The 21986-nt window shown below is 47.5% G+C and overlaps 1 protein-coding gene across 1 annotated transcript; it reads left to right on the plus strand.

Moving 5' to 3' along the window:
* Positions 1-4594: 4594 nt before the first annotated feature.
* Positions 4595-16341, plus strand: TRIM71 (tripartite motif containing 71). The gene is made up of 4 exons (XM_024743476.1): positions 4595-4630; positions 4739-4906; positions 11200-11334; positions 14890-16341. The coding sequence occupies exons 1-4, from the start codon at positions 4595-4597 to the stop codon at positions 16339-16341; spliced, it is 1791 nt and encodes a 596-aa protein (XP_024599244.1).
* Positions 16342-21986: the final 5645 nt, after the last annotated feature.

The following is a 21986-nucleotide window of genomic DNA, read 5'->3' on the forward strand; positions in this document are numbered from 1 at the left end:
TTGTCTGGGAACAGAAATTGGCACTTGACAACCTTTGTTCTTCACATGAATGGAGGTTGACCTGACATCAAGTTATTAAATTTGAGAAGCCTTACTGTCCACACATGCAAGTAGATTTTTTTCTTCTGATTTGTCAAATGATGTAGCAGTTGAATATATTATCAAATGGACAATTCTGGGCTTTGTAAAGAACAATATAAAAGGATATTCACTGTGGCATTGCTTGTGAGTTTTCAAAAATCAGGAAACGACACTAAAATCCTGTCATCTGCAGGCAACATACCATGCAGCCATTCATAAAACAGGCAGCCCAACTCAAAACATTCTCCCAGTTAATATAATTAAGTGAAAAGGTCTAGTATAATGGCTCTCCTATTTGTGTCTTTAAAAAGTTCGCCTATGCATAGAATATAGCATATTTTTGGATGATTATGTAAAAAAGTAGAAACAACTGAAAAATTGGGTCAGATTTTTTTTTTAATTTATTTATGGCTGCGTTGGGTGTTTGTTGCTGCGCGCGGTCTTTGTCTAGTTGCAGCGAGTGGGGGCTACTCTTCCGCGGGCTTCTCATTGCCGTAGCCTCTCTTGTTGCGGAGCATGGGCTCTAGGCACAGGGGCTTCAGTTGTTGTGGCGCACGGGCTTAGTTGCTCCGAGGCATGTGGGATCTTTCTGGACCAGGGATAGAACCTGTGTCCCCTGCATTGGCAGGCGGATTCTTGACCACTGTGCCACCAGGGAAGTCCCTGGGGCAGATTTTTAAAAAACGACTTGCACCTGTGTATCTTCTTGCATTAAAAATGTATATGTCTTCCCTAACTTGTCTTAAAAAGTTTCCGACTCCTTTCCCCCAGAAAGAAGTAACTTGTCCACAGCTGGACTCTGTTGTCTTGAGCTGGTGGTGATTGTGTAAGAAGGAGGGTCCAGATTCCTTTCTTTCACCTCTTCGCAGGCCCCCCAAGACCACAGCTCTGGCCAGAGGTGTAGGAGGGCTTCTGCGAGTTTGAGAACACTGGCATTCAATGTATTTTCCCTAAATCAAGTAAAGCTTGGTTTTGGTGTTGTTGGGTAGACTTAGTTGCGTGGCTGGACTTTACTCCTTGAATTTGGTTTACCATTTTTAAATAGGAGAGCCTGCCGAGTGTTACATACAGATAAGGCTTCTGGTTGTCACCTCCCCTTCGTGTCTGTAGTGGTGGGTGGAGACCTCCTGGTGTCTAGGCCTGAGTTTGTGGGAGGCCGCATGTCCCCAGTCATTTTAAGGGATGTCAAAGAAACCTCAAAAAGTAAGTTTATAGCAGTTAATATTTATTACCTCAGTTGGGGGACCTTGACAATGAGAGGCCCCCTCTATACTTTTCTGTTTACACTTCTCACTGATGTGGATAGTTGTATTTTAACCTGGTGCTCCAACGTGAGTGAGTGTGTGTGTATGTGTGTGTGTGTGTGTTTCTTGTTGGATCACATGTATCAATAATATAAAATGTAGAACATTCTTGTTCATTAACAGAGCACTTTATTTAAGCCCTGGCTAAGGTAAACCTGCCTGCTTGGTATTTTTATTTATTTATTTATTTCCTCCAACCCCCACCCCTCCCACCCCCATTCCTCTCCTGCTGGGCTCACATTCCTAGGTCTTTGTCTCCGCTGGTATTTTAGAAATTTTGGGAGAGGAAGGCAGTGGGTGGGGCGTGTTCTGGAAGCTGGGGGCAGGGGAGAGGGTGGTCACTTGCAAGGTCAGAGGTCAGGCCTGCCCCATTCAGCTGGGCAGCCAGATTGTCGCCAAGTGGGGGGTGGAGGGGGCGTGTCCACACATCTGCCCGGGAAGCCCCAAACAGGCAGCTCAGGCCTTGGAATTCCTGCCGCCAGAGGACTGCTCCTTCCCAGAGCCACAGTTCATGGCCTCTGCCACATTTCTTTCTGGCGGTGGGCCCTCTGAACAGTCATCCAGTTTATTCTTTTAAAATAACCTTAAGTAAGCTGGTTCAGAGAGAGTTGCACCCATGCACACCCGTGTGCACCTTTGCCTATTCACTGAGTTTCATAAGCTATAAAATTGTAAGTTTTTGACCTTAGAAATTGCCAGGTGAGTGAGATGTGGAGCTTCTAAATGGAGTGTGACATCTTCCCAAAGTTTTACTCTGATATTTCACTAGAAAGTTTCCAAAATGTGGGACTTCCCTGGTGGTCCAGTGGTTAAAACTCCATGCTTCCACTGCAAGGGGTCCAGGTTTAATCCCTGGTCGGGGAAACTAAAGTCCCACGTGCTGAATGGTGTGGCCAAAAAAAAAATTTTTACAAAATGGTGATCGCATTTTCAGGTTTTAGACAGTGTGTTCTTTTTTAAAAAAATCAACAGTTAATTAAAAGCACCACTGAGGCTCTGCTTTTACCCACTTATACTGTCACCCCCAGCCCCACCCCGTGGTCCTACAGTGAGCCTGGAACTGCAGAAGCAGTGGCACTTCCAGTATCACAGGGTGTTCTAGGCGATTAGAGCTGTGTCAATCCCACGTGTAACACTGTCAGGTGGGGTCACATCCCAGCACCCCCGTTTGCCCATTTTAGAGGTACCTGGGCTCTCAAGGCTGGACATGCGGGGGCCTGCAGCCTAAGGTTCTTCCCCACTCGCAGGAGCCCCACAGACTCCTAAAGCAGGGGGACACTAGTCAGTCCACACAGTTGTCCAAGAAAAGGTAGCTCCTGAGCAGAGGTAAAGAGAAGATTGCTTAGCTGTTTGGTAAGAACAGAGAGCCTTGTGCCAGGAGATTTTCACACTTCACATTAGCAGGAGTGATCCCTTTATTCCCGTGGCAAATGGAGGGAGCAGAGGGGGAGGGATGTGGTTGAGTCGTGGAAACTGTGGCCGGAGAATTGCTTTAGCACCATGTCGTAAAGTAAAACAAGGGTGTCGGGGCATTTCCCCACATTTACCCAGTTTAGCATTTTTCGGTTAGTATCTAAGGCTGGCTCGGGAATTTTAGATTTATCAAATGAGAAAGATTAGATAGTCTCTAAATGGTGGACCTTCTTCAAAAAGTGATTGGCCTTCACAAAGGAAGGCAGATGCCTCCTGGGTTCCGTCTCCCACGGTACAGCACGGGACAAAAATCGGTACAGCACGGGACAAAAATCGGCACAGCAAAGTTACAAACCCGATCACGTTTCCCTCCTGTAAAAGAGGGTCCAGAAAACTCGCCGTATCACAACCATTTCTTCAAAGTAGGAACGTGATATCCTAAGTCTTTCCTTTTTCCATTCCTGGATCCCAGAGTTCCCGGAGAAGCAACCTAACCCCTGCTGGATCACACACCCCCTACGTGGAGCAGCCTGTTTGGCCGACAGTCATTTCCTCGTGGACACACACTACGCCGAGACTTTGGTTGCAATAAAATAAATAACCTGGAGAATGAGAGGAGCCATGTTCTCGCTCTGCCCCAGGCCCTTTCTGTGTGGGACTTTCAGCCTAATAGGAACTTTCTGGGTCTCTGTGCTTTGGACAGGGTAACCAGCTTCCGTGCGTTGGGACCAGCCCTTGTTCCCTGTGCAGCCTCTTCCCCTGGAGATTGAGTGCTTGTGTATGTGAAAGACACCCCCCCACACACACACACACATGCCCCCTTCCCTGCCTGTCGAGTGTTGGCTCGCTTTCCTTCACCCCAGGTGTACCAGAGGCAAACTGAAGCTCTGCTCTTGAAAGCAAGCCAGCAAACATTTATAGACAGCGGCCCTAAGTGCCGGCCCTGGGGAGGGATGCAACGGGACTGGCCCCGTTCTGTGCCAAGGAGCTTTGGCTCCTGAGAGCTCGGCTCTCTGCAGGTTTATCAGCAGGTGGAGGTGGTGCCGAGCCGCTCCCCCCACCAGCACGCAGGGCCCCAGGGAGGCACAGAGCATCGTATAAACAGCGCTGTCAGCACTGGCTGCCTCCCAGGGTCAGCTCCTTGGAACAACTTGGCAGGAAGAAGAAAGACAAGAAGCTGGCTGACTTTACCATTAGCCTTTGGCCTCTGTTCCAGAAGCTTAAGCCCGCACCTTGCTTGAGTGCCTTGGGTGCACTCGTGTCCTTGATGGGGGGACGGTGGCAGCCAACTGCCGTGTGAGGGGGATTGATCCTGGCCCCCAGCCTGGTTTCCACCCCCAGAGCGTGGGGTGGCAAGAGGAACTTGTCGATTTATCCTTTCATTCCGGCCACCAATCTCAGACCAGGGAGACAATCTTGGAACCTTTCTGGGTAATTACTCTCAGATACAGGGAAATCTCTTATGGAGGATGATTGTTTTCTTTTGTTTTAAATAGTTTTATTCATATGACTGTATAATTATTGTCATTTACTAAGGTCAATTGATGAGCAGCACATTTTATTTTTTTAATCTATTTTTTTTCGGCCACACTGAGTGGCATGTGGAATCTTAGCTCCCCAAGCAGGGATCGAACCCGTGCCCCCTGTAGTGGAAGTGCAGAGTCTTAAGCACTGGACCCCCAGGGAAGTCCTTGGAGGATCGTTTTGTTTCATCTTTGACTTTGCGGTGTCTCAGTTGTGGTTGTGAATGAAACTGGAGTAGAACGAGGGTGTTGGTTGTTTTTCTTTGGGTGGGGATGGGGGGAGCAAGTTGTCCTCACAGTCGCCTGCGGGTATCCCGCTCCCTATGCGGTGTGCTTGTTTATTGTGGGGTCCTGAGATCCAGAGCACCCCGCCACCCACCCCCTTGTCATTAACACCTGGCCCTCTCTGGTCCCCAGGTGCTGCACCTGTACTGTGACACGTGCTCAGTGCCCATCTGCCGAGAGTGTACTGTGGGCCGGCACGGCGGCCACAGCTTCGTCTACCTCCAGGAGGCGCTGCAGGACTCACGGGCGCTCACCATCCAGCTGCTGGCTGATGCCCAGCAGGGCCGCCAGGCCATCCAGGTCAGTCCCTCCCCACCCTTCACCTGTTTCCCTGGTTCTTTCTTGCATATAAAACCTTTACCACTCCCTTCCAGATGGCATGTGTAGATTATTGGGCAGACTCCAGTGTCTGGAGGCCATGGGACAACGACCCACGTGAGCCCATGTGACACCCATGCAGCAGCAATCACGTGGGGGTGGGCAGTGCACGGAGACCTCACAGTATGGTGAACATGACAGTGATGTGGCTGGAGTTACTGGCTAGTCAGGGCTTCTTCCAGATACCCTGGCTGGACCCCTTCACACCAGCTGCCTGTTTGCCATCCAGCCGCCTCCCCAAATCCAAGTGGATATTAGGGTGTTCAGTCAGGACTATAGAAAGACTGGGTGCTCACCTTGCTACTCAGATTTGTTTATAGGTGAGAAATAAGTGAGCATGGGAAATTTTATTTAAGGTTGAATCTCAGACTCTTTCTTGGGTGATAAATAGAGGTCATGCCATGGTTATTTACTTATTTATTTTTAATTTAATTTTATTGGAAGCATTAGCTATTGCTATGCTATGCCATGCTATTTTATTCTATTCTATTGGAAGCATTAGACGTCCTGGTAATTTAGACCTTTGTTTCTGTTGAATTCCCATCCCTTTGGGGCTAGGAAGGGACACGTGTAACTCTGAGATATAGTGAAGTTCTCTTACATAGGCAGGTAATAGTGTGCCTTAATTTTTGAATCTTCTTGCCTGATCCAGGTGACAAGGTTTTAGGAAGACAAAAAAATCATAGGTTGTTTCCCTCATCTGACAGGATAAGCTTGAAAGTCAAGAAACATTGCTAGGACTTCCCTGGTGGCGCAGTGGTTAAGAATCCACCTGCCAGTACAGGGGACACGGGTTCAAGCCCTGGTCCGGGAAGATCCCACATGCCGCAGAACAGCTAAGCCCGTGCATCATAACTACTGAGCCTGCGCTCTAGAGCCTGCGAGCCACGACTACTGAAGTCTGCACACCTAGAGCCTGTGCTCTGCAATAAGAGAAGCCACTGCAATGAGAAGCCCGCACACCACAGTCAAGAGTAGCCCCTGCTTGCTGCAACTAGAGAAAGCCCGCGCGCAGCAGTGAAAACCCACCACAGCCAATAATAAATAAATAAATTTATGGGGAAAAAAAGAAACATTGCTAATCTTCGAGTGGCAGTCGAATAGGAGAACTTCCCTGGTGGTGCAGTAGTTAAGAATCCTCCTGCCAGTACAGGGGACACGGGTTCGATCCCTGGTCCGGGAAGATCCCACATGCTGTGGAGCAACTGAGCCCGCAAGCCACAACTACTGAGCCCACGTGCCACAACTGCTGAAGCCCGTGCTCCGCAAAAAGAGAAGCCACTGCGATGAGAAGCCTGCGCACTGCAATGAAGTATAGCCCCCACTCGCCGCAACTAGAGAAAGCATGCGCACAGCAACGAAGATCCAACACAGCCATAAATAGATAGATAGAAAAATATTTTAAAAAATATTTTAAAAAAATATTTTTAAAAGTAATCGAGTTTAGAACGAGTATTTGAATACATGAATTATTTTTAACATAAGACTTTTTTGGGAAATGGTAAAGAATCAATCGTGTGTTCTAGGGTGGGCAGATGGTTTAGGATTTTGATAAGTTTCTCAGCAGCTATCAGCATTCCTATGTGTGATACTGAAGTGATCTTTCTGATGAGTCAAGTAATCTGATATCCAAGTCACTTTCACTCTTGATGAAAGTACAACATTTTGGTCACTTATGTAATTAGAGGATTTCATAAAGGTGCACAGATTCCCCGGGGGACATCCAGAGTTTGGGTCAGGAATATAGTTGCTCTCCATGTAAGACAGCCTTGATTCGTTACTTTTATTTCTTTCATCACATTTAAGATGCCATTAACTGTAAGATATGCACATTTATTTTATATACAGCTAACAAAGGGAAAAAGCCCACTGACAGTGTTAAGATGAATCATAGTTTCAAAGATATTAAATGTGATAAAAATTACCTTTTAGAGTGAACTACAGTAATTCCCCCATCTGGTACCGGTATGGTGGCCTTTGAGCTTATGGGTGACACTTGCGTTCTCTAGTATCTTCTATCAGGACACTTTAAATACCTGTCATCAGGCCACCACTGTTCTCCATGGCAGACATCACTAATCACTTTCTGCACCCTTCCCTGTGAAACCCGGATTTGGCCTCAGACTCCTTCGCAGTACTAAGTGGCCACCACTCAGCAGTCAAATGGCATCACTGACTTGCCTCAACTTCGAGTGTTTGATTGAATCTGTTAACATTTGAAGTTAACATTTTTTCTCAAGCCCCCATGCTTGTTAGGTGACCCACCCTCCCTTCCTCCCTTTTTCCTTCCTTTCTTTCCTTCTCTTTCTTTCTTGCAAATGTTTCTGTTTTCAGAGTTTCCCCAGCCCTTTTACCCACTGCCATTTTCCTCCAACCCACCTGCCTCTTGGCGTCCTTCAAATGCCCTGCTTAGATAATGGGAACTAGTTAAGCAGGTCCTGGTCTGCACGTCTTGGAATGCAGTGCTTGCCGGGGTGTTGTGTAGGATTTGGAGAGGAAAGCTCCATTTGTTCTCTTCACATAGGACTTTTATGACTCTAGGAATGGGAATGACTCAAATTATAGCCAGAGCTTTGCTCCCCTTTGACCTATTTGGAAAATGGAGGAAATAGTTCCTGTCGTAGGATGGGAGTTAACGCAAGGGCCTGCTAGGGACCTAGAAGGAAACAGTAGGAGCAGCCTGGCTAGGAGGGTAGGCGGCGAGCAGACACTTGGCTGTGCATGCAGAGGGGATGGTCATTGCTCTCCGGCCAGTTCTTGCCCTGTAGGAATGTGGACCTGTTATTTCCATATCTTCTGATTTTAATGGAAATTCAGTTTGGTTAAGTAATATGATGTTAATATAAATAGAAGGCAGTTTGTGGCCTTTGCTTTCCATCGAGGAAGCGTTAAAGAAATGTGGACATAGGCTTGGTTGCCTCAGTCAGACACTGATGTGGATACCAGCTCTGTGCTAATTAATAACCAACACATCTGAAAACAGGGTGTACTGGTTAATAACCTACCAACCTACCCTTTCACAGTCGTGCCGTGTGAGGCTGGGGCTGCAGTGTTCATTTCAAACCACGTGCCTGGAAGTGGGGAGAAGGGACTTGCTTCTTCCTTTTGACTTCCTGTTCTTATCAGCAGTATTTTTTTTACCCTGGCAGCAGAAGTTGGTTCCAGTTTCCAGCTTTTGCCACTCCCAGAATGAGCTGGGCCTGGACTGCCCCTCCCCCATACTTCTGGGTCGTGGTAACCCCTACTTTCTTTGTTCTCTGAGCCCAAGGGGTGGTAGCTACTGACTGCAGTTACTGCAGTCTGTCTTAATCATCAGTGTGCCCTTTGCATTAGCAGTTCCCCGCTTCCCGTTTAACCAAATTCCCTGTATTAAATCGTCTCTGCTTAAATGTCTAGTGAGGTTTCTCTTCTTCTGAATTAATCCTGACACACAGCCCAAGACACCCTGTTATGGTATCTGCTTACATGCACACTTATTTGATCCGTCAGTCTAACTTTTTTTTTTTTTTGCGGTACGCAGGCCTCTCACTGTCGTGGCCTCTCCCGTTGCGGAGCACAGGCTCCGGACGCGCAGGCTCAGCGGCCATGGCTCACGGGCCCAGCTGCTCCGCGGCATGTGGGATCTTCCCGGACCGGGGCACAAACCCGTGTCCCCTGCATCAGCAGGCGGACTCTCAACCACTGCGCCGCCAGGGAAGCCCCGCCAGTCTAACTTTTTGTGTTTCGGGTAATTTGGATACAGCCATCTATTTCAACTTGTTGGCTACTGTGTTAGTTTCCTAGGGCTGCTGTAAACTGGGTAACTTTAAAACAATAGGAATTTGTTTTCTCAACGATTCTGGAGGATAGAAGTCAGAAATCAAGATGTCAGCAGGGCTGTGCTCCATGTGAAGCCTCTAAGGAAGAACCTTTCCTTGCTTCTTCTTGCAGGTCGTGGTCTGCACGTCTTGGCTTGTACTTGCCTTCCATTTTCTGCCTCCATCCTCACATGGCCCTATGGGATATCAGTCACTGCATTTAGGACTTACCCTAGTCCAAAATGACCTCATCTTTTTTTTTTTTTTTTTTTTTTTTTTGTGGTACACAGGCCTCTCACCGTTGTGGCCTCTCCCATTGCGGGGCACAGGCTCCGGACGCACAGGCTCAGCGGCCATGGCTCACGGGCCCAGCTGCTCCGTGGCATGTGGGATCTTCCCGGACCAGGGCACAAACCCGTGTCCCCTGCATCGGCAGGCGGACCCTCAACCACTGCGCCACCAGGGAAGCCCTGATCTCATCTTAACCACGTTCTGAAGTTGCAGGCACGCCTGAAGTTTGGCAGGACGATATTTAACCCGGTGCAGTTAGGTAGTGCTTTGATAGGACACGGTTTATGGCTGTAGACACGAGCAAGTATAAAATGTATAGATTGTTCCTGTTAGAACCCAGTGCTAAGTACCGTGCACTGTGTACCTGGCGCAACTTAGTTCAGTCTGTAATGACACTTGGGACGGGATAGTAAAGATGGAACGGAAACACTGTGGATAGGTGTCCTTTACTTCCGATTTTAGAGAAGAAGTGGCATCTGAGCTAGGTTTTGAGATTTTAGGGTGACTTTGGAAGAGAAAGGCATCCCAGGCCAAACTGTGAGCCACCCAGATCGGCCAGGTGCCAGCTCCTATCTGCTCAGTGGATCCTTAGGCCTCACGGGGATAGGGACAGGGGGTGCAGTGAGCAGGTGTCATCAGACTGAGAGCGAGAAAGGTGGTCAGTTAGGGGTCCCAGTTGTAAGTGACTGAATGAGTCATAGCTGATAAGCTGGGAGCCTATTCATGAAAATAAGGCTGGTCGTGTATTGTTTGATTCCATTTGTGTGAAATATCCAGGATAGACAAGTCTGTAGAGACTGTAGGTTATGCATGCCATGGGGGAGAGGGAGGGGAGATGGAGAATGACTGCTTCACAGGCGTGGGAAGCTTCGTTTTGGGTAGAGAAGGTGTTCTGGAGCCAGATAGTGGTGGTGACTGCACCACATTGCATGGGCTGAATGTCACTCGTGGGACATTTTATGCTACATGTATTCTATCACTACAATTTAAAAACAAAACAAGGCAGGAAGTGTGAATAGGCCTATCTGTATGATGCGAGCTAAGTAGGATGAGGGGAGAGGATGACCAGGGGCTGGACTCAGCTCTTCCCATATATTGTCCTGCATTTTCCTCACTTTCACTCCGAAGTTGGAGAAGGGCAGGAGCTTGTCTGAACTGGTAGGAGGTGGAGCTAGGATTTGAACCTGGGTTTCCTGAGCCCTAGGATGACCATCCGGCCTGGCTTGTCCAGGACTGTGCCCGCTTTAGATGTGTTTCGTGTCCCAGAAACCGTTCTCTGCAGGGCACACAGAAGACTGGTCACCTGTAGCTGATTCCTGAACCCAGGCAGGTTCTAAACCCTTGAGGCTTCCCTGGGTCCCTCCTGATCTGGGACACCTGCTCTGAAGCCTGTTGCAGCATTAGCAGTTTGAACTCCCTGATTTAGTACCTCAGTGTCTCCAATCCTTGTGGCTTTTCAAGGCACATCATGTAATATTCATGAAAACACCAGGCCTCTGTCTGGATTAATTTTTTATGAACAATCATACGTCTGATTAAACGGGCTGATTTACGGGGGCTGATGGTACAGGGTTGGGGTCTGGGGGTGCAGAGGTGGTCTCTGGCCATAGGCATGGCTTCTCAGGTGCGTCAGACACTGTTTCCCAGTTTGCTCTTGGTGTTGGTTCTGAGCTGGGCTGCAGCCTGTTGCACACCTTCTCCCGAGGGATGTGCCCAGCCTGCGAGATTTCCCCCAGGTGGGGAGCCTGGCCGGAAAGTCTGTGGAAGGTTGTTCGCGCATCTGCAGTAGAAGATTTCACATCTGATCCCCAGTCTGTTTTGGGCTGTGACCCAGCTACACTGGTTTCACTGTGTCAGACTATCTCTTAATAGTCCTGACATTCACTTTGTAGGTGCCATTTCTTATACAAAGAAATGCAGCCCTTGCCAAGCAGCTCCTTCAGTTACATGTCAAACAGATGCCCTTCTCTCCCCCAGTGCCTGCTTTCTTTCCAAGGACGTGGACCTCGAGGTCTGCGTTGGGGGCCTAAGGCGTTAGTTTTTCAGGGCTGAAGAAAGCAGCCTTAAGTGTTGCGTGTGAGGAGGGAAGGTACTTCTCTTGCTCTGAGATGGTTTTTGGTTTTCCAGCTGAGCATCGAGCAAGCCCAGACGGTGGCAGAGCAGGTGGAGATGAAGGCAAAAGTGGTACAGTCGGAGGTCAAAGCCGTGACTGCGAGACACAAGAAGGCCCTGGAGGAGCGGGAGTGTGAGCTGCTGTGGAAGGTAACGTGGGGGGGTGGGTTGCACGCCCACCCCACCCTTGGGCTCCTCGGTGGCCAGCACGGCCTCTGAACCACAGCAGGGTGACAGCATGCTGATGTCACACCCTGGATCCCGGCTCTGAGTTTAGAACACTTGGTAGTTTTCTCCTAAGTTTGTCTGCAGAAAGATGCAGGGGTCCCCCTCCGAGTAGTAAGACGACAAGAAGCCTTTTCAGAAGCGGTCAGGTCCCCGACACTGGACAGAGTCTCAATTTTTCTATTGCAGGCACTCAGGTGGAAGCAGAAAGAAGGGAGTACAATGGAGACTGCTGTTAGGAAAGCAGGCTGCTAACACACGTCCTTAGTTTTGGTGTCCCGGCTGGTTGGACTTCCTGACCCCTTGTGGAAAACCAGTTTTCCACTTGTGGGGGCAGTGAGCGAGTGCCCTTTCTTCCTGTTGGAGCCGGAAAGAGCGCTGAGCACGCTGGTGTGCTGTTTAGATAAAATCAGCTGGAGGGATGACTCGCCCCGCCCACGTCCCCCACAGCATTTTCTTCTCTGATCTTGCGCTCTCACTCAGGTAGAAGAGGGCAGCGTGCCTAAGAGGGGCCAGTACCTCATGCCAGTTCAACTGGGATCACCTTCTCTGAACCCAGAAGCAAGACTATACAGAGCTGATGTGAACGGGTGTGTTTGAGTGTGTGGTACTTGTTTGGCTCACTGCAAACTATGATGGTGTGGACCGCATGTCGATTTCTGAAAGTGATCCTCGCCAATTTCCTGTCCCCTAAAAGAGTAAATTGTATTGGCCTTTGGGAAGGCTGTGTGGGCTTTTGCATTGCCTCTTCCTTTGAGTTAGCTCTGTATCTAGCTGCTTTCTGCTTCTTTTGACTCTATACTGCCTTTTGACAGAAGAGAAGACTCCTTGGATGGAAACAGTCCAAGATTTTTAATTCACATGATTTGTTCAGGCACCTTTGTGGGCCTGACACAGTTTTCAGACCCTCCGATGTCCCCAAGGTCTGCCAGTCCCATGCCACCCACGAATGTTAATTATAACTGAAAGGGGCCCCCTCCTTGCAACCTGAGAGCTCTGTGGTGAACTCTGCCACAAACTTGCTCTGCTGGATCTGCTGATGAAAAGGCCTTTGTGTGCAGGGGTTTCTGCAGATCTCACCTTAGTTACCCTCCCTCCGGTGGGGCTGAGGACCTCTCTCAAGGCAGTTCTCTTTCAGGAGGAATAGAGAGCACGTTTTTTTTTTTTTACCGTAGGAGAAGCAAATTGGGAAGGACAGTCAGTCTCTTTATTCATGTTATCAATTTCGTTTTTACTTGCCTAAAAACTCATTCTTGGATAAATCGAAAATCAGCCTGCTCATTCTGGACACGCCTCAGTCCCATTTGTTCTTGCTTTTTTTGCTGGGGTACCACGCCCCAGATCCTGTGGGAGTCCCCCTTTTTCACTAATCACTGATTTTTCTGCTCCCTCTTGCCTGGCTCTGTCTGGGCACCTCCTTGTTACACAGTGGTGTTGTTTTTTTTCTTGCATCCTGGTTATTGGAGATAACTTGAGTGCTGGGTGACCCAGTTATAGGTATCTGGATGCATGTCCTTTCTTGTGTTTTGTGCATTTCCAGCGGACATGGCTGCCTCTTGGCGGGTAGCTGCAACCATCCGGTTGAGGGATCAGAATCAAGGCCGAGAGGTTTGGCCCAGTGCAAAACCAAACGACAGAGCTTCTCTTTGATCTGTCCCCACACGGGCTTCTCTGCACACACACGTCCTTCCAGAGTGGACAGATGAATACACATGAATCAGGTCCAAAATCATGTTATCCACCCCCCACGGGAAAATCGGATTAAAATCCAGCCCTTCCAACAGTGGGCCCTTATTCTGAAGTAGACTTTCTGTGGCTTTCAGATCAGTCAAGCACTCAGAAATCATGGTCCTCTCTGCAAAACAGCACGCACTGGCTGGGCGACTGATCTGTTCTTTTCAGAGGAAACCACTTAAACTTAGAGGACTGAGTTATTTCCTGCAGAAGAATGGAGAACTGGCTGATCAGGCAGACAAAAATCCCACGTTCCCTAATAGTGTGATCTGAGTCAGAAGCAGGTCAGAACCCGTGTTTACATATCACGGTGTTTTAGATTTAGAGGCCCCTTTGGAAATAATACAGGCCAACAGTTGCTAAAAAGTTGGTATCTCCAAATTTGGGGTGTGGGACCTCTCAGGCTCCCTGATGAAGATTTCTAACCCCTGTGAAGAGAGAAAAGGGGACAAGGAAAGAGCCAGGTTTGTGATCCTCACCAAATCCTTCATTTTATTCTCTCCACACACAGGCTTTCTGTCTCTGATTACGTGTGTGTGTGTGTGTGTGTGTTTATGCTGAGAGAGAGGCTGAGAGAGAAATATCCTTCAGGAGACTTCAGGCCCTCTGTACATAGGAGCATTTTCGATTCAGCCTGTTGGGAGTGCATGACCAGCCTTGTACTACAGTCCGTTGGTCTATCCCGCCTCTGGTCCCCTTTCTGCCACTTTTCTCTCCACGTTCAAGGCCACCTGTCCCTGACAACCCTCTGTCTAAATCAGGCCTCCCTCGTCACTGTCTGTCACACTCTTTTTCTACCCTCTAACCCCAGCACTGTCTGAAATTGTCTTGCAGTATTTCTTTGCTTGCTTGGTATCTGTTGCTTTAAACTCTAAGCTCAGTGGGGTGGGGCCCATGTTTTCTATGGGCCACATGTATCTCCAGCACCTGGCACAGTATAGGTGCTCAGTAAACGTTTCTTTGTTACACGGCTGTTTCTAACTTCTATTTAATTTCTAACTGAGAGAAAATTTGCAGGAATAATAAAGAGCCCCTTGTATCCTTTACCCAGATTCACTGACTATTTACATCTTGTCCCATTTTCATCATTCTCTCTCAATAGGTGAGTGTGTGTGTGTGATTTGACAGTAAGTTGGAGTGTTGGAGACACTGCCCCTTTACACCTAAATGTTTCAGTTTATTTCCTCTGAGCAAGGATATTCTCTTAATCACAGTTAATCAAAACCAGGAAGTCGAATCTTGATACAACACCAGTACCTAATCCTGAGTCTGTAGTCACATTTCACCAATAGTGGGTTGGTGTTTTTGTTTGGTTGGTTTGGTTTGCTTTGGTTTGCTTTGCTTTGAGTGTTTTTTGGCCATGCACGGCTTGTAAGATCTTAGTTCCCTGACCAGGGATCGAACCCACACCCCCTGCAGTGGAAGCACAGAGTCCTAACCACTGGACCATCAGGGACATCCCACCAATAGTGTGTTTAATGGCAGTGTCCTCCCAATCCAGGATCAGTTGTTGGCGTTTAGTTTACTGGTCAGGTCTCTGTAGTCATCTCCTGTGATCAGGGACAGTTCCCCAACCTCCTCTGTCTTTGGATTTTGCCACTTTGGGGGAATGCAGACCAGACGTTTCTGCAGACCCTCCCTCGGTGTGAGGTTTCCCTCAGTATGAGTATGTCAGCCGGTGTGTTGTTTTCTGTCTTGGTTCTAAGCCTCTGTGTCCTCTCTCCCGGCTCTCATCTTTCCCTCCAGGTAGAGAAAATCCGCCAGGTGAAAGCCAAGTCCCTGTATCTGCAGGTGGAGAAGCTGCGGCAAAACCTCAACAAGCTGGAGAGCACCATCAGCGCCGTGCAGCAGGTCCTGGAGGAGGGGCGGGCGCTGGACATCCTGCTGGCCCGAGACCGCATGCTGGCGCAGGTGCAGGAGCTCAAGACCGTGCGCAGCCTCCTGCAGCCCCAGGAGGACGACCGGGTCATGTTCACACCCCCTGACCAGGCCCTCTACCTCGCCATCAAGTCCTTCGGCTTTGTCAGCAGCGGGGCCTTCGCGCCGCTCACCAAGGCCACGGGCGACGGCCTCAAGCGGGCCCTCCAGGGCAAGGTGGCCTCCTTCACTGTCATCGGCTACGACCATGACGGGGAGCCCCGCCTCTCAGGAGGCGACCTCATGTCAGCCGTGGTCCTGGGCCCTGACGGCAACCTGTTTGGTGCGGAGGTGAGCGACCAGCAGAACGGGACATACGTCGTGAGCTACCGGCCGCAGCTGGAGGGCGAGCACCTGGTATCGGTCACCCTGTGCAACCAGCACATCGAGAACAGCCCCTTCAAGGTGGTGGTCAAGTCTGGCCGCAGCTACGTGGGCATCGGGCTCCCGGGCCTGAGCTTCGGCAGTGAGGGCGACAGTGATGGCAAGCTGTGCCGGCCCTGGGGCGTGAGCGTGGACAAGGAGGGCTACATCGTGGTCGCTGACCGCAGCAACAATCGCATCCAGGTGTTCAAGCCCTGCGGCGCCTTCCACCACAAGTTCGGCACTCTGGGCTCCCGGCCCGGGCAGTTTGACCGGCCTGCTGGCGTAGCCTGTGACACCTCCCGCAGGATCGTGGTGGCCGACAAGGACAATCATCGCATCCAGATCTTCACCTTTGAGGGCCAGTTCCTTCTCAAGTTCGGTGAGAAGGGCACCAAAAACGGGCAATTTAACTACCCTTGGGATGTGGCGGTGAATTCCGAGGGCAAAATCCTGGTCTCCGACACGCGGAACCACCGGATCCAGCTGTTCGGGCCCGATGGGGTCTTCCTGAATAAGTATGGCTTCGAGGGGGCTCTCTGGAAGCACTTTGACTCCCCGAGGGGGGTGGCTTTCAACCACGAGGGCCACTTGGTGGTCACCGACTTCAACAACCACCGGCTCCTGGTCATTCACCCAGACTGCCAGTCGGCCCGCTTCCTGGGCTCAGAGGGCACCGCCAATGGGCAATTCCTGCGCCCACAGGGCGTGGCCGTGGACCAGGAGGGGCGCATCATCGTGGCCGATTCCAGGAACCACCGGGTGCAGATGTTCGAGTCCAACGGCAGCTTCCTGTGCAAGTTTGGCGCTCAGGGCAGTGGCTTTGGGCAGATGGACCGGCCCTCCGGCATCGCTGTCACGCCGGATGGGATGATTGTCGTGGTGGACTTTGGCAACAATCGAATCCTCATCTTCTAATCACATTCCTAGGCTTCTGTGTTTGGGGTGCGCGTGTGTACGTCTCTCTCTCTCTCCCCCTTTCGAAATTCAAAGAAGAAACCGTCTCAGGGAAATTTCTTTTTTTTTTTTTTAATTTTGTTTAAAGACAACAAGAAAAGTACAACATTGCTTATGTCCTACCTCATCTTTATTTTTTTACAGATGAATGTACGTATCTTTTCTGCAGGGATTGAGCCTGTGAAGTGATGATCTCTATCTACCTCAGAAACCTTTACATTTCCTTCTCCAACAGGCCCTCTGCCCTCCCACCCTCGCTCAGTGGAGTTCACGTTTCCTCTCCCCTCCGTGGGGCGTGACATGCACAAGCCTAGCATCTCTGTGGCTGGGAGGGTGCTGGATATGTGCGGTGGGGTGCATTCTGTAGATTGAGCCAAGCAAACACGAGAAAACTACTAAGTTAAAAAGAAAAAAAAACTATAAAACGTGGAAAAATGGGATTTAAGATGCTTAATTGTAGAGTATTTGTGTTCTTGAGAATACTGTGTTTATGGGGTTAGGCTGTGTGGTGATCTTGATCTTTTTGGGAAAAATCTTTTTTTTTTTTTTTTTTAATGCTGCAACAGTGAACTTCCTGTGTTCTTTTATACCTCATCGTGTTTCTCAACCCGTTCAACATCAGTATCTTTTCTTATTCCTAGAAGAAGTGGCTGTGGCTTGCTAGCCAAGAAAAGCAGACCATTCCTATCTTAGGGTATGCAATCTTTGTTTCTTTTAAGGGAGGGTGTGTGTGTGTGTGTGTGCGTGTGTATGTATATGTGGGTGTGAAGCCACCTTACACCAAAATAGTAAAAATGCTATACCACCTCCCAAAGAACTTATTCTTTTCACACTTTGGTTTCTGAAAAATAGATGTAGTTCAGGATTTTTGATTAAAAGTATTCTCAGAAGTTGTGTTTTTAGTTTGCTGTTGGTTATAAAGAATTAAGTAGAAGAAGAAAATTACCCTCCTTCTCAGAAAGAGGATTTTCAGGCATGTGGCGTGTGGACATTGAGTGGGTGGATGGGCACGCGTGTGCTGAGTTGGTCAGCAGAGAGCATGAGACACAGGCAAGGGACCCCCAGACTGCAGTTGAATGTTGTTCTCTTAACGTTAGGCATTTCTTTTCCTAAGAAGAGTAGGCAAAGGAATGAACTTTTGTTTTAAAAGCACAATTTTTTCCTGCTTTGGAAGTTCAGGGAAATAGAATGTTTTAAAGTCAAGTTTATGGGAACAGCCCATCCCCACACCCTCTTCTCGGGTCACTTATACAGAGTGGTCTGCTCCCGAGCCATGGAGCACGGTAAACGTGAATTTTCCCCCTAAAGGCCTTTGAATGTAAAGGATTTGTAAACCACGTTGCCCCAACCAGAAAAACGTATAGGAACTGAAACCTCTTGTTCAACCTGTATCTCAGTACCAAAGAATGAAAATTTATTAAGCCAGGCTCCCGCTGCAGAAACATGGGATGGCATCCGTCACTTTACAGGGTGGGCTTGTCGTAAGCTGGACTTGGGTGTAGAACCTTGTGCTTCTGGGCGTTAACTGTCTTTCAAATACTGAAATGAGAACCAAATTCCAGGGCACCACAGGAGAAAGAGGTGCTCTCAGATGGCAGTGGCTTCCAGGACACTTCTTGTTTAAACTGGAAGACTAACAGATCAGTTTCTATCCCTGTATTTAAGAGAAATTCCTCTTGCAATATGGATAGAGTTTTTAACGGACAGACTAACAAGTGGATGGATTGTTTTTGTCATCCCCCCCCCCAAAAAAAAAAAAGATGATGGGGACCAGTGTAGCAAGCCAATCAAACTGCTTTTCCCATCCAGCTCTTTTGGACATTTAATTTACCACTTCATGGTCCCCTGTCTCTTCCCATTGCTTTAGTTCTGGGGTTTCTGAGTGACCAAGATGGGGGAAACCTTGTTGCATAAAGGAGAACCACATGCAATAAAGGATCCCAAAACTGGAAAGTAGTTTCAAACTGCTGTCGCCCAGCTGCTGTGTTTCAGGGTGGGGAGGTGTCAGGGGATCTTGTTATGTAAAAGCATTTCTTCTTTCGTTGAAGAATTTAATAGTCATTCCCTCTCTAATAGTGAATCCATCTCTAATTCCTATTCAGTTGCCTTTTATGTTGCCCCTAAGTTCGAAGTTCTTTGACTGGTAAAGAGATCATGTAATTAAACATTTTTATTGTTTTTTATTTTGGAATAACTTGGTGCTGAACCTCCTCCTCTCAGTCCCCCTGCCCCCTAAATAATCCCCCTTTAAACACCAAAGACAACTGGTTTTAAATGATTAAAAAATTTTTTTAATTGAAAAAAAAAGTATCTTAAATTCTTTAAAATGTTCTCAGAAACTCAGGTCATGATTATGGCTAAGCTATTTCCAGTAGTCAGTACCTTTGGTTATTCTGTCTTCATTTTCATCATCTTCACTCTTAACCTTTCCTTCCCAGTTTCCCCATATGTGGGGAAATATTGGAACCTGAGTGAGAAATTTTCTTGGTGAGTAGCAGCAACCAGAGCTGCTTATTTAACATTTTTTTGTGGATCTGGTTGTAAAGCCAGGGTTTCCACATGGGGCTAAAATGATTAGGGCTTATTAGACTATTCAATTTGCCTGCTTAAGGCAAGCAGGTCCCCTTCTTGAAATGAACGTGTCTCTGGGTGATAACTGCCGCTTTACTCTCTGTAAAAGGTACGTCTCCTTACATTTTCTGCACCCAAAATTGTGCATCACTGCCATTTGAGAAACATGGTCACACTTGGGAAGCTTTTGTTTTTAAAATATCGCCATCTGTGGCTGCCCCAGATTGACTCCTGACCCACAGGGATTGGTGCAAAGCACCTCCAGAGTGTGCTTCTTGTACAGTGTGGAAGAGAGATGAGAAAAGCCAGCATTTGGACCTCCCTAGTGTGAGAGATAACAAGTGTTTATCAATGCGTATCTCCTGCCCATTATGAGGTGATGCTAGGGTAGCAGGAATTGGGTCAAAGAGGGTGTCTTTAATGTGAAAAGATAAGGTCCTGGGTGCTGTGAGGGAGGAGGATAAAATGTTTCTCTTGAGGAAATGTGATATTGAGACAATAATCCCCAGGTATGTCTGATCTGGTCAGGGGGTGGGGTGAGGTGTAAGGTCAGTATATGGTTTGAGATGCCAATTGGATTTGGATGTATAGGTTTGGATATTGAGATGGCTAGAGGAAATCTAAATAACCCACAGATACAAGCCACTTTTGGTTGATACCAACTTAACGTTTCAGAAGTGTTACTGTTTTTCGTTGTGGTGGTTTTGTTTTTGTTTTTGAAATAATTCCTCTGTGAAATTGGTCATGAGAATCAATGCTGTCTGAGAACCTGTGCTGTGTGGTGGCTGGCAGGTGGCATGCAAGTTGGCTGGAGCCCAGTGGCCCAAACAGTACCCCCAAGTGCACTAACTCTTTGATTAATGGATGCCCTTTTAAGTCTAACTTATTTGGGGAGTCGGGGAAACACATACAAGGGTACCATAAACGGAATCTAAGTTACACGCTGGGCCAAAAAAAAGTTGCCAGATGGAAGGCACTTTGTAATGGGGCTGTAAGAGAATAGCATGAGATTGGCTCAGTCTGCTTTATTCTAGTTAAGCCAAAGCTTAATGATTGGAGGCGGGAGGTCTTCTGGGCTTGAAGCAGCAGAATACTGTTGTATGTGTGTCGTCTTCCTCTTTGGAAGATTCTAAGATTGCTGTGTTCTGGTAGATAGTGAAAGATATGCCAAAGTTATAGGCTTGTTTTTCTGTTTAAAAAAAGAAGAAGAAGAAATCCAATGGTGCCAAAAAGTATTTATTTAAAACATCACTCTTACTGAGTTTCCAACAGTCTGGGGCTGTATAAAAGTCATAGTCTTGTACTTGCGTGTGATGGAATCGTGGAGCCTGGCCCTCTTGAGGCGCTCTGGCCTCCCTGGGCTGGGCTGCCTGTGGGCCAGGGCACAGGACACACACACCAACCACTCCATCCCACACCATCTGCTTTTGTTTAGTTTCTACCTCACTTTTGGTGAAAGTCATCTACCTCATGTTAGTATCTGATGGGTCTCTGAATAGTATTAATCCACCGGGGAGTGGGTAGGAGTGGAGAGCTACCTCGAGAAGAAAATGTTTTCATAAATCCAGAACTGACTTCTCACAGGAGAAGCGTTTGATTGACCTTGGAAAAGAAACTTGGAAACCAAATAGTCCTATACAGACAAATGTAGTCATAAATCCAAGTATTTCTTACCAATCTGGCTTTTTTCCCCCACCAGGAGTTATGCACACCGTTACCACGTTGTTCAGTGTTCTGAAACCACGGGTTCATCTGACCTTTTTGAGGACTTATCTGCAAATGAAGACCTTTAGGTCTTTTTTTTTTTCTCTTCAAGAGAAAAAATATCTGTATTTTGAATGTCTGAAAATACACCCTTTTAGGAGCAATTGTAAGGGTCTAGTTGGGAACATCACCTATTGGAGAGGAATGAACATCCTTGAGACCTCGTGATTGTATTTGTACCCTTTCTGGACCCAGCAGGATATCCCTCACCATGGCATTGCAGCAATCACTGTCTTACTGAGCAGTGATGGTGAAGTGTGTGTGTTGCTCTTTTGTGTTTGATTTTTTTTTTTTTTTTTTTTTCCCCTACCAAAGGTAACATGTTCTTTGACGGGTTATTCTTTTCCTTTGCTTGTTTATTAAATACTTGATAAAGTTGAGAAGCACATTACCATGATATACTGTATTGCCTCTCCACCTCTCTTACCCCCTCGCTTAATTTTTGTTTTGGTTGGAAGAGAGCATCCTTAAGACCACTGTCATTATTGTGAATTTGGTTTATAAATGTCATGGTGAAGAAATACCTCAATGATGCCTATTTTAAAAACCGATCTTACGGGTTAACAAGCCAGCCTGGTGGGATGTTTTCCATCATCATTTAACCAGTAATGGTTCTAAAAGTTTTGTGTATCCACATGGTCGTAGACCTCCTTTTAATGATTGTATTAACTTACAAGCTCAGGTAGTATTTTTCTTAAGGCTCTATCTCAGAGCACACTGACTGAATGTTAATGTGTGTAGCAAAGTGTTTACTTTCTTTAAATAACCAGCTCTGGAATAGTTCTTTGTGTTTCTAGCAGTCTGTGTAGTTGTCTTTTCAGAGGAGGATTTTTCACATTTCTGGGGTGTTCTTGTTTCTAGGGCAGTAAGATTTCTTTCTTTTCTTCTTTTCCCCTAAATTCAATGCAGGTGAGAGGGTGGGAGGGTAAGGGCTGTTGTTGTTTTTAACTAGCATGTTAGGTATATTCGGGTGGGTGGGAAGGTCGTTTATATTTTTTTAAATGAATCTTGCTTAATACTGTCCATTAGCTGTCATGCCCGGTCAGCAAAATGTTTTAATTTTAAAGCGTAGAATACATGGCTTGGTTGAGGGTTTTTTGTTTTTGTGAGAAAAGTAAATGCAAAAATTGGAGAAATTAACATGGGCATGTTGCCTTCATGTTAGAATGACTAAGGTCAGAGTTTTTTTTTTTTTTAATTTGTCCAAGGCAGACATGTAAGGGATATGCACCACCAGACTAACTGCCCGGGCCACAGAAACCATGCTGCAA

This window comes from Neophocaena asiaeorientalis, unplaced genomic scaffold (assembly GCF_003031525.2).
Source record: "Neophocaena asiaeorientalis asiaeorientalis breed wild unplaced genomic scaffold, Neophocaena_asiaeorientalis_V1.1 scaffold332, whole genome shotgun sequence".
In the NCBI taxonomy this organism is placed as follows: domain Eukaryota; kingdom Metazoa; phylum Chordata; class Mammalia; order Artiodactyla; family Phocoenidae; genus Neophocaena; species Neophocaena asiaeorientalis.

Coding starts and splice junctions, on each gene's coding strand:
- TRIM71 (XM_024743476.1), top strand. CDS start 4,595: ATGGGGGGAGCAAGTTGTCCTCACAGTCGCCTGCGG. Junction 4,631..4,738: donor GTCCTCACAGTCGCCTGCGG/GTATCCCGCTCC, acceptor TCTGGTCCCCAG/GTGCTGCACCTGTACTGTGA. Junction 11,335..14,889: donor AGTGTGAGCTGCTGTGGAAG/GTAACGTGGGGG, acceptor CTTTCCCTCCAG/GTAGAGAAAATCCGCCAGGT.